This window comes from Carica papaya, chromosome 1, assembly GCF_054855325.1.
Source record: "Carica papaya isolate Zhongbai chromosome 1, ASM5485532v1, whole genome shotgun sequence".
NCBI lineage: Eukaryota > Viridiplantae > Streptophyta > Magnoliopsida > Brassicales > Caricaceae > Carica > Carica papaya.
Window position 1 is genome coordinate 3041239 of NC_142309.1, and position 13666 is coordinate 3054904.

At 33.8% G+C, this 13666-nt stretch overlaps 2 protein-coding genes and 2 non-coding genes across 6 annotated transcripts; 2 read left to right on the forward strand and 2 right to left on the reverse strand.

The window, feature by feature from the left end:
- TRNAE-CUC (transfer RNA glutamic acid (anticodon CUC)) lies at positions 1-73 on the forward strand. The gene has a single exon. It is a non-coding gene; the product is annotated as a tRNA-Glu (tRNA).
- Positions 74-995: 922 nt separating this feature from the next.
- TRNAE-CUC (transfer RNA glutamic acid (anticodon CUC)) lies at positions 996-1068 on the forward strand. Its single transcript has one exon. It is a non-coding gene; the product is annotated as a tRNA-Glu (tRNA).
- A 1735-nt stretch (positions 1069-2803) lies between these two features.
- On the reverse strand, positions 2804-5144 carry LOC110809011 (RNI-like superfamily protein). Its single transcript, XM_022034717.2, has one exon. The coding sequence runs from the start codon at positions 4842-4844 to the stop codon at positions 3408-3410; it is 1437 nt and encodes a 478-aa protein (XP_021890409.2). The 5' UTR covers positions 4845-5144; the 3' UTR covers positions 2804-3407.
- Positions 5145-8040: 2896 nt separating this feature from the next.
- Positions 8041-13164, reverse strand: LOC110808981 (GPI transamidase component family protein / Gaa1-like family protein). 3 transcript variants are annotated; one of them, XM_088214267.1, is made up of 7 exons: positions 12884-13164; positions 12700-12791; positions 12089-12188; positions 10937-11795; positions 10016-10137; positions 9258-9343; positions 8041-8609 (listed from the first exon to the last, which is right to left on the reverse strand). In XM_088214267.1, exons 1-7 carry the CDS (start codon positions 12985-12987, stop codon positions 8467-8469), a joined length of 1506 nt encoding a protein of 501 aa, XP_088070393.1. In that variant the 5' UTR covers positions 12988-13164; the 3' UTR covers positions 8041-8466. The 3 variants fall into 3 exon arrangements, with proteins under 3 accessions (XP_088070393.1, XP_021890367.1, XP_088070389.1); XM_022034675.2 differs by having other exon boundaries at positions 8041-9343; positions 12884-13163; XM_088214263.1 differs by lacking the exon at positions 12884-13164 and having other exon boundaries at positions 8041-9343; positions 12118-12188; positions 12700-12718.
- Positions 13165-13666: the final 502 nt, after the last annotated feature.

Genomic DNA, 13666 nt, shown 5'->3' on the forward strand with positions numbered 1-13666 from the left:
TCCGTTGTAGTCTAGTTGGTTAGGATACTCGGCTCTCACCCGAGAGACCCGGGTTCAAGTCCCGGCAACGGAAAAGTTCTTTTTAATTTTTCTTTTTAAACCTCTCTCATTTTTCCACGAACCACGTTACAAAACCAGTCAATCAACAGTAATAATGGAAATCTACTTCTGGACAAATTAGTACAATCTACTTTATTAATTTACCTGACATTAATCATATAAATTTAATTACATACCATACCTTAAACTCCATAATTTGATTTGTAATTAAATTAACTGGCATGAGATGACACTTGTAATTTATCTTGTTTAAAACCATAATTTTATACATTTGAGGTATTAATTTTGAGGAGTTTTTTTTTTTTTAATCCAATTGAATATAGATTGTGCATATTATGATTTCCTCGTAAAAAAAAAAAGACAGCTCTTGTTACCTTTTAAATTTAAGTAAAAATATTTTATTTATAAATTATGATACATTTTATTTTCTTTACTAAAAAAAGTTAATTAAAAATATTTTACTAATTATTCTATGTATTATTATGATACGATTAAAATAAGAGACTTTTGAATTGATAAAAATATTTGTGCGTAGATGGGATAAGGCGGGGGTGTTTGTTTGTCGTGATAACTATTTCCCAAACAGTTGTAAGAATGTAAAAGGCCCAAATTAAAAGTAGTGCGATTTGGGCTAACCAGGATGATTAAAGAAGCTATAAGAATACCCAAACAAAACTGAACGGGAAGCCCAAAAATTTCAACCATTTTTTTTTTCAATAACAACTTTTAACTCCATTAAATGTACGAAAATATTTTTTTCAAATATATAAATAAAAATGTATTCTTTATATATATATATACTTTATAGTAGTTAAGCATAAACAATAAAAAAATAATTTATTTGAAAAACAATATGCCAAAAACTAAAAAGGATAGGATTTTAGAAGAAAGGAACCATCAGATAATTATAAAACAATTATCGTTAGTTTCACAAATCCGTTGTAGTCTAGTTGGTTAGGATACTCGGCTCTCACCCGAGAGACCCGGGTTCAAGTCCCGGCAACGGAAATATTTTGTTTATATTTTTTAATATTTTTGTATAAATCATATGTATTGTCGATAGTTAACGACAAACGTATTTCATAAATCTCAATAATATAGAATTTAATTATTTTACCAACAAACACAGTTTATTTTGATTCCTTGCTTGATTCTCATTCCTTCTCCCATAAAACATTTCCATTTATGGAAGCTAGTAAAAAAACTGTTGTGCATATATCAACAAATTTATCTTTCCAAATCTCAAACTCCTTAGATTCCATTTTTCTTTCTTTTTGTTTGTATATGCACCCGCCCCTAATGTACTTACAAATATAAAGAAAAAATAATTTAACACTTTCTGAATACTTCTCCTATGTTTTTATTTTTTTAAAAAAAAATTAAACTGAATTTTACGCGTCAAAAATTATAAAAACTATTTTCGACACTAATATTTTTACTCATCATCAAGTGACAAAATATTATATTTTTTGTAAAAAAACGTAAACTTGTAATATGTAATTTTAGTTGCGAAAAAAGAAGAAACGTTTTTACTTGCATTCTGATAAAAGAATTTGTTTTAAATATAATACCGATAACTCAAATGAATACCTAACAAACGAACGACAAGTTCTATGCACACCCTAAAAAATTAGGTACATTGTGTTAGGATGCAGCTCCGTTGGTGTTAAAACACTTCATAACCAAATAGAAAAAAATTTGTACAGATCATAAGCTTTAGTAATTCCTCCATTTTTTAAGAAATTGCCTAATTTCTGCAACAACAAGTCCAAAAGGACATCACTTCTTTGCATTTCTGATTAAACAATCTGCTTATGCATCCTGATTTAAATAAATCTATGAAATTTTTAGTTATAATCTTCTATGAGCGGATCATGGTTCCATCCATTTTTGTTATGCTATGGCTAAATCAAACACACTACAAGAATTTGCATGATTCAATCGTTGCTCAAAAGTAATCTTAATTACAATTACAATGTGTTTATCATAAGTTCAAAACTATATTCTAATTACTGATGAACTTAAATATCAGACAAGTGACAATTTATCAGTTTATCGATGATAATATATATAGACCGGAGTTCTTTAGTTTAAGTTTGCTCCGGTGCACAAAATCAAATCATCCCATCAATAAAAGTAACAGAAATTAACAAGTTGTAATCCGCAACGCATTTAGGACATAGAATTAACCCATAATATTTTCTTACACCTTAAGAGCTAACTATTTATATATTGAGATAATGAACTTGAGGAAAAGCAAATTACAATGACAACAACCATTTATCACCACACTGTTTGATCTAATAGATAAATAATAATTGCCTCTAGTAGCATGAGGAATGTAACCCACTGAGCTCTAAAATCACTAAGTTTAATAACTTGGCAGACCAAAGGATTGGTCTTGAAAAACTTAAGCTTAACTTGCTAGTAGCGAGTAAACCAAAACCCTTTGATCTCCTCATCAATCACGTTTTTATCCCCACAGATGGGGTATCAAGAAAATACAAAAAAAAACATGGTATAATTTTCAGAAAGAAACAGCCATGATTAATATTAAAAGTTTTAATTCCATGTCCACCAAGTATGAGGATTCATAATAAGTTAACTTTACGTAGATATATCTATCATCATATGATATTGGATTACAATGTAGCATTATATCAGAGCCAATGCTATTCCTGCCAAGTAAAGAACCACTCATATACACCCTTCTAGTGAGGGGGTATGTTGCTAAGCCAAACTATGACGCCATAAGAAAGAAAATTGTATAACAACTAAGAAATTAATATTTGGTACAGAGAAGGAACAATCAAAAGTAAATGTTGCTATAAATCTTAATTATTAGAACCAAATATTTGTACTAACAACCTATTCCATAATAAAGCTGCTCATCTCAAGACATAGCTTGTAAAACATAAATATTTACAAGAGACTAAGAGCAAGTGCTTTTATATGTACCTGTACTTTTGCTTGTTTTGCAGCTTTGAATAACTTAGTACTATATAAAGTAATAAGCCCTTTTCAATATCCCAAATTGAAATCATCAATCAGGCAACAACTTCTACAGATCTATTCAAAGCCAATGCCCTCGCAGCATCTGAAATCTCACTTTCTCTAACCTGCAACACCCACTTTCTTCAACCTGCGACCTCCACATCTGTGGAGAATCCAGAACAAACAACTCCACAGCTCAGTCTCAACCCACAACAATGTAAAACATCAACCCTCTCCAATTTCTGCAAACTCTTGCATATCAAGGGCATGGCTAAACCACTGAGCCTCTTGAAACCCTCTGAACTTTAATTCAATCAGAAAACTACGTGAAGCTAACATATTAAAATCATCAATCAGACAACAACTTGTATAGATCTATTTAAAACCAGTGCCCTTGCAGCATTGGAAATCTTACTTTCTTCAACCTGCAAGAGCTGCAGCTGTGGAGAATTTAGGACAAACAACTCCACAGCCTCAGCCTCAATCCCACAACAATGCACAACATCAACACTCTCCAATTTCTGGCAACTCTTGCACATTGAGGACATGGCTAAACCAGTGAGCTTCTTGCACCCTCTCAACTTCAACTCAATCAGAAAATTACATGAAGCTAACATGGAGACAAATTCCTTGTCAAGCAACATCTCATTGTAAGACAAGTCCAATTTCTTTAATTGCCTAAAATGCTGTCCTAAAGTAGCAAGCAACCCAGGTTCTCTCTCAACAACATCACAGTTAATTAGTGCCAATTCTCTAAGACCAGAACTCAGGGCAATCCCTAAAGTCTTTAGGCCCTCACCAGTCACCAGACAGCAACTTTGCAGCCTGAGAATGGAGAGACCCCTAAAATTCAATGCAACAGCAAGGAGATGATCATTTTTAAGGTCTAGAGGTAGACGAAGGTCAAGTTTAGTCAATTTACACCTGCAATTGCTAATGAAATGAAGTAAACCTTCTCTGCTGCCGCCATCGTAGACCAGAAGAGATGTGAGGGAGCAACAATTCTCTGCTAATTTTAAGAGAACCCCATCAACAATACTCCTACATGTCCTCAGCTCAACTTCTTCAATACCCTCCAAACATTTAACAAAAGAAGCAAGAGACTCTCCGTCCCCAATACTTTCACAGCTCTTCAGCTGCAATTTCTTCAGCCTTTTACAGTTCTTCCATAGCCAACCCACACCCCAATCTCCTGCTCGAATTCCAGACAAATAAAGGCTTTCCAAACCCAATTCTGCCTCAAAACCCTCACTGGAACACAATCCAGATTCCTTGTTTCCACCACAATCATCTTCAACACCATCTCTAGGGCAGACGTGAACAGACAGCTCCTTCAAGCAGGAAAAAGAAGCAATCCAGCTAAAAACCAGAGGCCTCCGAGGGAGAGAAACAGTGAGAGATGTAAGATGGATACATGTTGTAGACAAAGAACGGAGATAAGAAAACGACACTGGACCAGCCAAGAACCTAAGGAGCCGAAGGTTGGGGCAAGAAGAGGAGACTGCGAAGAGAAGGTGATCGGAGAGAGAGCAACCTGTCGAGGTTGCGGAGTCAAAAGAAGAGAGAAGAATGGAGAGGGAAGACAAGGAAGGGTAGTGACAGAGGAAAGAGGACAGAGAGGGAATTATGGAGTTGTGAGGAGGAACACGGAGGGAGAGAGAGGTTCGTGAACTTCGATAGAGACGGAGCCAGCGCTTGGAGACCAGAGAGACTGATAGAGAAGACGATGGTGTTGACGGCAGTCTTGTAAATATCTCTTGAAGAAGCTCCTCATACAGCAAGTCATCCATTTCTCCCTCCGTCTCTCTCTCTCTCTCTCTCTCTCTCTCTCTCTCTCTCTCTCTCTCTCTCTCTCTCTCTCTCTCTCTCTCTCTCTCTCTCTCTCTCTCTCTCTCTCTCTCTCTCTCTTCTTCTTCTTCTTCTTCTTCTTCTTCTTCTTCTTCTGGTTCACTTTTGTTGATTATTTCTTCAAGAATCCGTCTGTGGAGTCTCTGACTCTCCGGTTTTGGGCTTTGAGGGCAAATAACAATGGCTGCAGGTGAGAAAACGAGGGAGTAGAATCTCCTGGTTAGGTGGGGGGGGGGGAAATGGAAAAGACAAGAGAACGCGACTGTTTTGGAGAAAGTCCAATTTAAGGCGCGTGCAAGTCACGTTCTCGAAACTTCAAGCAAGAGGATAAGTAATTTTAAATTTATTTGCCTTGAGAGAATTATCACTTGGCTCAAAAAATTTTATTTATTTAAATTTTTGAAATAAATGTTTTTATTTACTAATTAATTTTAGCCTCTAAAAATATTGTTTTTTTAAAATTAAAAAAAGAAAATTTGACAAGCCGATAACGTAACGCATGAAGAAGTCAAACGTGGCAAGTTTCTTACCGGACAGCTGGCAGGCGCAGTTTGCTTGGCGTCCAGCCAAGTGTATGCAAGTTCACGCACGCGCTATAGAGGGGCGTGTGCGTACGAAGTTTCTCCTCCACGTCATCTATTCTGAAATTCTGATTTCTCCAGCTGAATGAATGGGTATTATTAAGCTGCTTGAAGAATTAGTGACCTGTTAAACACGTGAAAGATTTTCTCTCTCTTTTTAAAAATGATTGATGACTAACCGCCAGCAGGCAGGATTTATCTATTATTATTTTTTTCTAAATATTGGTTGGTTTTTCCTCATAGGTCCCAACTGTAACGTCAAGATGATAATCATTTTACTTTTAAAAAATTAAATTATTAATAAATTATTTTTTTAATGAAATATGAATTTTTTTTTAAAATAATAAAAAAAGTCGTGTGAGTCTTAATTCTTTATAAATATTTTATTATTAAAGTTTAATCGATACGTTCAACAAATCAAGACAATAATAGTTTAATAGGCTTACGCAAATTTTATTAGCTAGATTTTCTTATTATTTTATACAACGATAAAATTTTTGTGCTATTATCTAATAACTTTAATTTTATCTATTTTAATTCATTTAACTTTGAATTTTCGTACTACCATTATTAGAAGCTAGAACATGTAAAGGGGAGAAAAAAAAAAGAAACAATTTTGCATAAAATTACAGAAAATATAAAAGTTAAATTTTTTACAGAATTAGATTATAACAAATCAACCCACATAAATTAAAATTACGCTTTACTCTTAAAAAAAATAATTAACCATGCTCATATTATTCACAATTTAATCTTTGTAGTTGAACATCTAACACCACTCAAGTACCCATCCATTTGCTCTTCAAACAAAGGGACAAAACCCAACAAGTTAAAACTGTAAGTTCACTTTCATGGGGACCAAAACGATTCAAAGGGCTTGGAGAACTCAACCTAATTATATAAACAAATGAAACGCACATATATTCTCTACCCCTAAAACTACAAGGTCCCCCTTATATCTTCCTTTTTTTTTTCTCTTTATATTTTTTGCATTAAAAAATACAAAAAAAAAAAGAAATATGCTACTATCTTTTTAAAAGTGAGGTTGTTAAACTACGGGTCTCCTTTAAAATATTGTCTCATATATAATTTGTTGTTGTTTACGTGAGTAGCTCAATCAATCTTTTAAATAAAAACTCATTCAAGTATACATTTATCTGAAATTCTAATAGAAACTTTTATCTTTCATTATCTGATCCAACATGTGTTAAAAGTAACGACCGGAGTATAACTCAACCAAATGCATCAAAGATTTTCAACTTTTCAGTATTATCAATGCACTTGAATCTCTTAATAAATATTATATTCTGATGGTAAGTTAGTAAGAAAAAATTTAAAAACGCTTAATAAAATCATTGAATGTAAACATAGCATTCATTCAAGAAGTTAAGTATCATAAAATTTAATTTTAATGAATTATTAGATTCAATAAGAACTCTTGATTTTAATAGTAACAAGATAAATAAAGTTAGTAAAGAAGATAAAAAAAAAAAAAAAACTTGTTCTATTGCATTTACATTCACAAAATAAAATAGAAATTAACAAAGATAGTGAAAAAGACCAAAAAAAAAAATACTATTCACGAGAAAGTTCATGAGATAGAAAAAATAAGTTAGAAAGAATTTCACACTCAAACTAGAATTGAGCAAGTACTATATCATATGCTTTGAATGCAAGAAGTCGGATCATATCAAAGTGAATCATCATTGAGCAAAAAGACACCATAAGAAACCTAAAAAGAATGGCTATAGTTACTACATGGGAGTTATAGCAATGAAAGTGAAGGTGAACAGAAAATGACAAAATGTTGCTTCATGGCTTCAAAAGGACAGTACGAGGTATTATCTAATCTTAAATATACTAATGATAAACTACAAGACGCCTTGAGCAATTGCATGATCATCTAAGAAATTTGGTACTAAAGAATAGTTTTCTGAAAATTTATTTCAACTCCCACTAGTGAGGTTTGATTATTTAAAAAAATGAAAATGAAAATTTTAAATTTAAATTAAGAGATTCAGAAATAATGATTTGCAAACTAGAAATAATTCCTTGAGACAAAAATTGAGAGTTTGAACAAAACGCTTTTTTGAATTTGTTGAGGGAAGAGAAAAACTTGAAATATTTATACTTAAGTCAAAGAAAAGCTTGATATATTGCTCTTAATATATCAAAACACTTCCTAAAGAAAAGTTGGATATATATACATATATATACTCATAGATTATTTTTCTTGCATACAAATGTGTCAAAAACTTTGGTAAAAAAGTTAAAAATAGGAAAGGAAAAAAATTACTACCACTGATAAGAAGTGATCATATAAAGAAATTTTTTATCATATAGGAAAGAATGTAAAAATCATTTCTTACACCTTACTGCGACAAACATGGCATTCAACCTAACTCTTATAAACCCTCAAATGATGTACAATTTAACGTCTTTAATTTAGTTTTATTACAATCCAGTCTTGAGAATTGATTTTTGTCAGTTTACACTAAACAGTTAGTTTAAAACAAACTTTTATTCCAATATGAGAGGGAAAATATTAGGATCTAGAAGACAACAATAAATAATCAACATGAAGTTGATAAACAACAAAAACATATTTAACTCTTTTCTCAGTGATATTTAAATATTCAACCTACTTATTGAAAGGAATCTAGCTAAATCAGCACATCATAATAATACACCCATTTGTTATCAAAATAATAAGAACAATAAAATACACCCAATTTTTCTTTTTGGCCTCTGAAACCTACCAACCTCTAAACCTTAAACATTACCTTCTTCTGCCAACTAAGATGACCACAGGTGTGATAACATAAATCTGTACGTTCAATCTAAAGCTGTACGCTCAATCATCTCTCTAACAATTAGCAATTAGGCTAGAGTATACAAACTATTGAATCAGAATCTCTTTAATTATCTGCTTTGCAGTTTAAACTCAAATACCATGGCACAGGACAAAATTGACTATAACATACTAACAAGGATGAAAAAAAATCTGAATGCATAATAACCAGGAAGGCAGGTGTACCATACCTATATACAGGTACGTTGCACTGCTCCACACCCAAAGGGACTCAACCCAGTTCCAGAAGTCGCCAAAATCAATGCTGCCAAAACCTTCAAAAATCCATTTCAAGACAAAAAACGCAATTGGTGGAAACCCAATAAAACCCAGAATTATATTGCATATCATCCTTGAAAAGTTTCTCAAACTCCAAGCTCTGATATCAAGCTTCAAGGGATGAGCCATCAAACACATAGGAACAATTAGCAAAGCCCCAATTTCTGCTGTAGCAAAATTAATGACTGACATGAGACTCAAACCAATGAAGACAACAGAGATGGTAACTGATTTCAAGAGAGCCCACTCTCTATTTTGAAGACCAGACGCACAGGCAAAAAATAATGGGGAACCCAGAATGAAGAACAAGAGTACAAGGCTAAGCATTGAGAGTGAAACCCATATTACAAAGCATGTTGTTGGGGTGGAGCTAGGTATTTGAGAGATGAAATATGGAAATAATGAAACAACGACACCCCATAACTGAACAACAAACACCTTTTTTGCTGCATTAAGCCACTTCCATGATCCGAGAGTAATGCCAAGTTCATTGCCAGAAGTGGCTGGTGAAGAGGTGGATTTTTCATCAATTAATCTATGATCAAGATTATTAGCATCAAGATAGAGGGATGCTGCAACAATTGGAAGTGGGGCTATGAGGAGTGCAAATGCAATCATATACACTCCAACAGAAACAAACTTACTAGGAGATGTTAATAGGTATAGGAAAAAAGATTGATGAAACTTCTCGAGCAGATTGTTTACCGATCGTATAACCCCTTCAATCAACCTGTATTCCAATAAAACACTATAATTGAAGAATTGATTCTGATTACATACAGGTAGGAGTAGATGCACTATATAAACCAAACAATGACTCTAACCCATAGCATGGCTCGAAAAGGACAAATTCAAGATCGAGCCCATCAGCATGATAATAGCATTTGATTTAAACAGCAAATGGAGATTCAGATAGTGGTAATATAAACGCAAAGGCTCCACAACAATAACCACCTTTTTACAAGCAAATGCAATGCCTTGAAACTCAACATATTGATTCTAATTTCTTGATTTTAGTTCATGAAACCCACAAGAAAAAACCTTACATATCCATATCAAAATTTTTTCTGAAACTTTCACGAGAAAAGAAGTTCCCGTCACAAATCAGCAAAAGAAGGAAATTATCTTTTACTTGTGGACAAAAAAGTGATGATGTAAAGCAAATCAGGTTAGCAAACATAAGCAATGACACAATTACCAGACAAGGCAATGCTGCGGTTTAGAATTTTATGAACTCCTTCACCAGGTAGTCAAGAGTCTAAAGAGCATTTCAACTTCTTCCAAAGCTACACTAACAGAGACCCCTCATGGATGGAAAGGTTAAAATTTTTTGAAGAGAAATGGATGGAAAGCTAAATTAAAAAAAAAAAAATAGATGGAAGAGATGTAAAGAAGCACTGACCGGCCACCTCGTAGAAGGAAATCATTTTGCCTGAGCTGAACTTTGGGTGAAATTTTCAAAGTGATTGCATCAATTTGATAATCACGGAAAGCTCCATGTGAACCAGTGGGAATGCCCAATGCCTGACAGTAACAAAAAGTAGAAAAGCATCAATGAACGGAGGGAAACAAAAATTTTTTTAGGATAAGAGAAGAAATACTTTTGGAAAAGAAGAGGAAAAGGTGCATCAGGTAGAACTAGATGACCACCCATATGAAAGAAAAGCAGAATAACAGAACAAGCTGGAACAACAGAAAAGAAAACAAATCAAATTCAACAGCCAAATAATCTCTATGCAAAATAGATAGATAGAAGCCAAAAAATCATCCTACACCAGAGAAGCAAAGAAGAAGAAAGAATATTCTTCAAAATTCAGATGTTCCTCTCACAAACCCCACAACGCAGCAAATAGTTCCTATACCTAAAGCAATTTACCCTCCTTTTTCTTCCCTACACCAGGATGTAAAGCGGAAATAAAGCACTCATGGCTTGGAGGAGGAACCCAACAAACACCAAAAGAATCAAATAGCGAAGTCTGAAACCTCCACCACACCACCGCAATGCAAAAAAAAAAGCTATGGGATTCTGCATACAAAAACATATCATACACAACTAGGACAAAGCATTATTCTACCTGCACGCTTGGAGTAGTCCATTGGTATTGAGCTTAGTAACAAACATTGTCCAAAAAAAAACTTTACCTTAGAGTGAAGACAAGAGTAAGCATCTTTTTTTTCTTGAACCATTGAACTACCAATTATTCACCAAAACCATCATATTCTATTCCACAACCCCAAGAGATACGTACATGTATATATATTTGTGTACCTAGAGATAAAGAGGGAGGGCTGAGGGAAATGGAATTAAAAGGTACTTTCCTACCTGATGGTACAATGAACTTGCAAGGGTAGCAGCACCTTCAATATAATCAGCTACTGGGATACCAAATTTCCATTCAGGATTTATACTTCGAGCCAAGGTTCCCAAGAATTCAAAAATTTCACCAAAAATCTTGAGATAGGTAGAGTCAAGTAAAGACCAAAATTTCTCCACCTTTACATGTAAACCTTGCCTATGTACAGCCAGATAATTCACAACATTGATGAGGTCTAGGTTTGGCATCTGCCCGTTGGATGCCTCAGCATAAATGCTAAGAGTATCTTCAAAGTTTGCACTTCTCTCTCCCACCTTCAAAACTAGTGCAGCGGCCATTGTTCCAGCCCTTTTAATACCATCATATGTCTTTCTTTTTGTATTAAAGGTATACGTCAGCTCTAAGATATTATCATTTTCCTTGCACATTTCAGCATTTTCTGTGCCCAAACTGCTGAATAAAGGGGCGTGATAATCTTTTAGCCAAGCAGCAACAGGGGCATATTCTCCAAATCGTGAATCCGCAACTATCCATATGATGTCTTTAGCAAGCCAGGTAACTCTAGTGAGCAATGAAAATACGGAATACATAATGCCCAAAGATAAAGCCCCATCCAGATTATTACTTTCAAAATTGTAAGGTGTAACCAAGACAATAGCTTCCTTCCCATCACCCCGTGCAGCTCTTATTATCCCAACAGTGTTGAGACCATACAATGAACAGGTAAGGTTCTCTTGAATGCTACGTGCATCAGGACCAGAGAAAAAGTGCAGCGGATGAAACTGATTCAGTTCAGGATGGAACTTGTGATAACTAACTTCAGCATCCAAATCTGACATGTATCGTGCTACGAGCTTTTGACTTTCCCTGGCATAGAAACATAAATGGGTATTTCTGATTTGATTTTTCAATATATTTATGTCAAAACAAGTAGATTTTTGAGCATGTAAAAAATCTGGGACAATCAAGAATATGCAAAGGGAAAACACAGAAGAGAATTAGCAACATAATACTGGATAGTCACCCCTCAACTATATAGAAAACTAGCCTGGTGGCAAGCAGCATGATAAGAAAACTGTTATTTCTAAATAAATTGCCCAACTCAATTTCAGGAACTTTTTTTCACTAGTGAAAAAAGAATATGTAAAGGAAGCATATACATTCCCGTATCTTCAGGTTTTGACCTCACACTTGTTAAATCCTTCACCAATCTACTCCCATCAGACACATCCTGATTGGAGAGCATAGGACTCGCAGAGCCTGAAAAATGATAGCAGAGCAAGACATAAGTATCGAATAATACAATGGCATCAAAGCCAATTCTCAAACAATCTACTTCACCAACCAATGCTCGCAGTGATAATTCATGAAGGGCGTGCAGTCCATGAAAAAAGAATGAAATAATTATGATTAAATTCAGCCAAAGAAGCCAATTAATGGAGCTATCCCTGGTTAAGATATTCTCGCTCCCTATGGCCAAAATCCAGATATTATGGTACAAATTTAAAACTGAATTTCCTTTTATCAGCAATAAAACCAAACACAACAAATGCCATACAGTTCAACAGTAATGAATACATACATCTGTTTTCTACATGTGCAAGGACAATTGTTTTGTCTATTAGACTTCATTTATTTGGATTCTCTCCTAACTGAACTAGTCTAGCCTAATTCCGACGTCGGTACTGAACACAGCTTCCAGATAATCCAAACTAAATCACTGATAAACAACGTAAAACAAATCGGAAGGAAGAGAAGAGAAATACCCGACCTGGCATGAGGGCGTTTTCGGAAATGTACGTGTTCTTGGCGAGCACTGGCAATAGAAACAGAGCTAAAACCCCAGAGATACAGCAAACAATACTGAATCCAAATTCCACAAACAAAATAGGAGACGATATTAATCGGATTATAGAAAAACAAGAAATGGATAGAAAACAAAGAATGTGAGGTACCTGAAGAAGATGCTGTGAGAGATGATGAAAACACCAAGACGCACGATTGGTCTCGGTTTCATCTTGGGAGTATCAGTCTTCGTCTCGGTTTTGGTCTCCGCCATGGTAGATCGAACTATGAAAGTTGATTCAAGAGTCTGGACACTTAGCAGTGAAGAAAGTTTAGGTTCTAAATTCGTTCCATTGACAGAGTTCAAGGGATCTGTATTCGCGACAAATAGATTGTCTTCTTTCTTTTTATCTTTTTTTTTTTCCCGGTTTGGCTCCTCCAAAAGGCGGAAAAGAAAAAATAATGCGGGTTCTTATGGGCCAGAACAAATTTTACTTGGAAGTTCTATAGACACAAAGAATAAACTATAAAATATTTTCACAAAAATTAAAGTTAGCTAATTTTTTATATATTTAAGCACAAAAGCAACAATTTATAATTTTCATAAAATAATTTTAGCTTTAATACAACTTAATATTTTAAATCTCAAAATTTATTTTCACAAAATATATAATTATTTAAAAATAATTATAATTTTTACCGTTATTTTTATTAAATAATAAATAATTTTGAATTAAAAATATTTTTTGGTCCAGAACTTCAAGAGAAAATGAATTCATAAAATTAAATATGAAAGCGATTAATAAAATTAGAGTTTACACTACTTATACAATAATTTAGAATGTCAAATAGAGTTACATGAATATTCTTTTTAAAAGACAAATGATAATTAAATAAATGAAAAGAATAGCAAATACAAAAGTAACATAGGACAATCTTCACTAATATTTGAA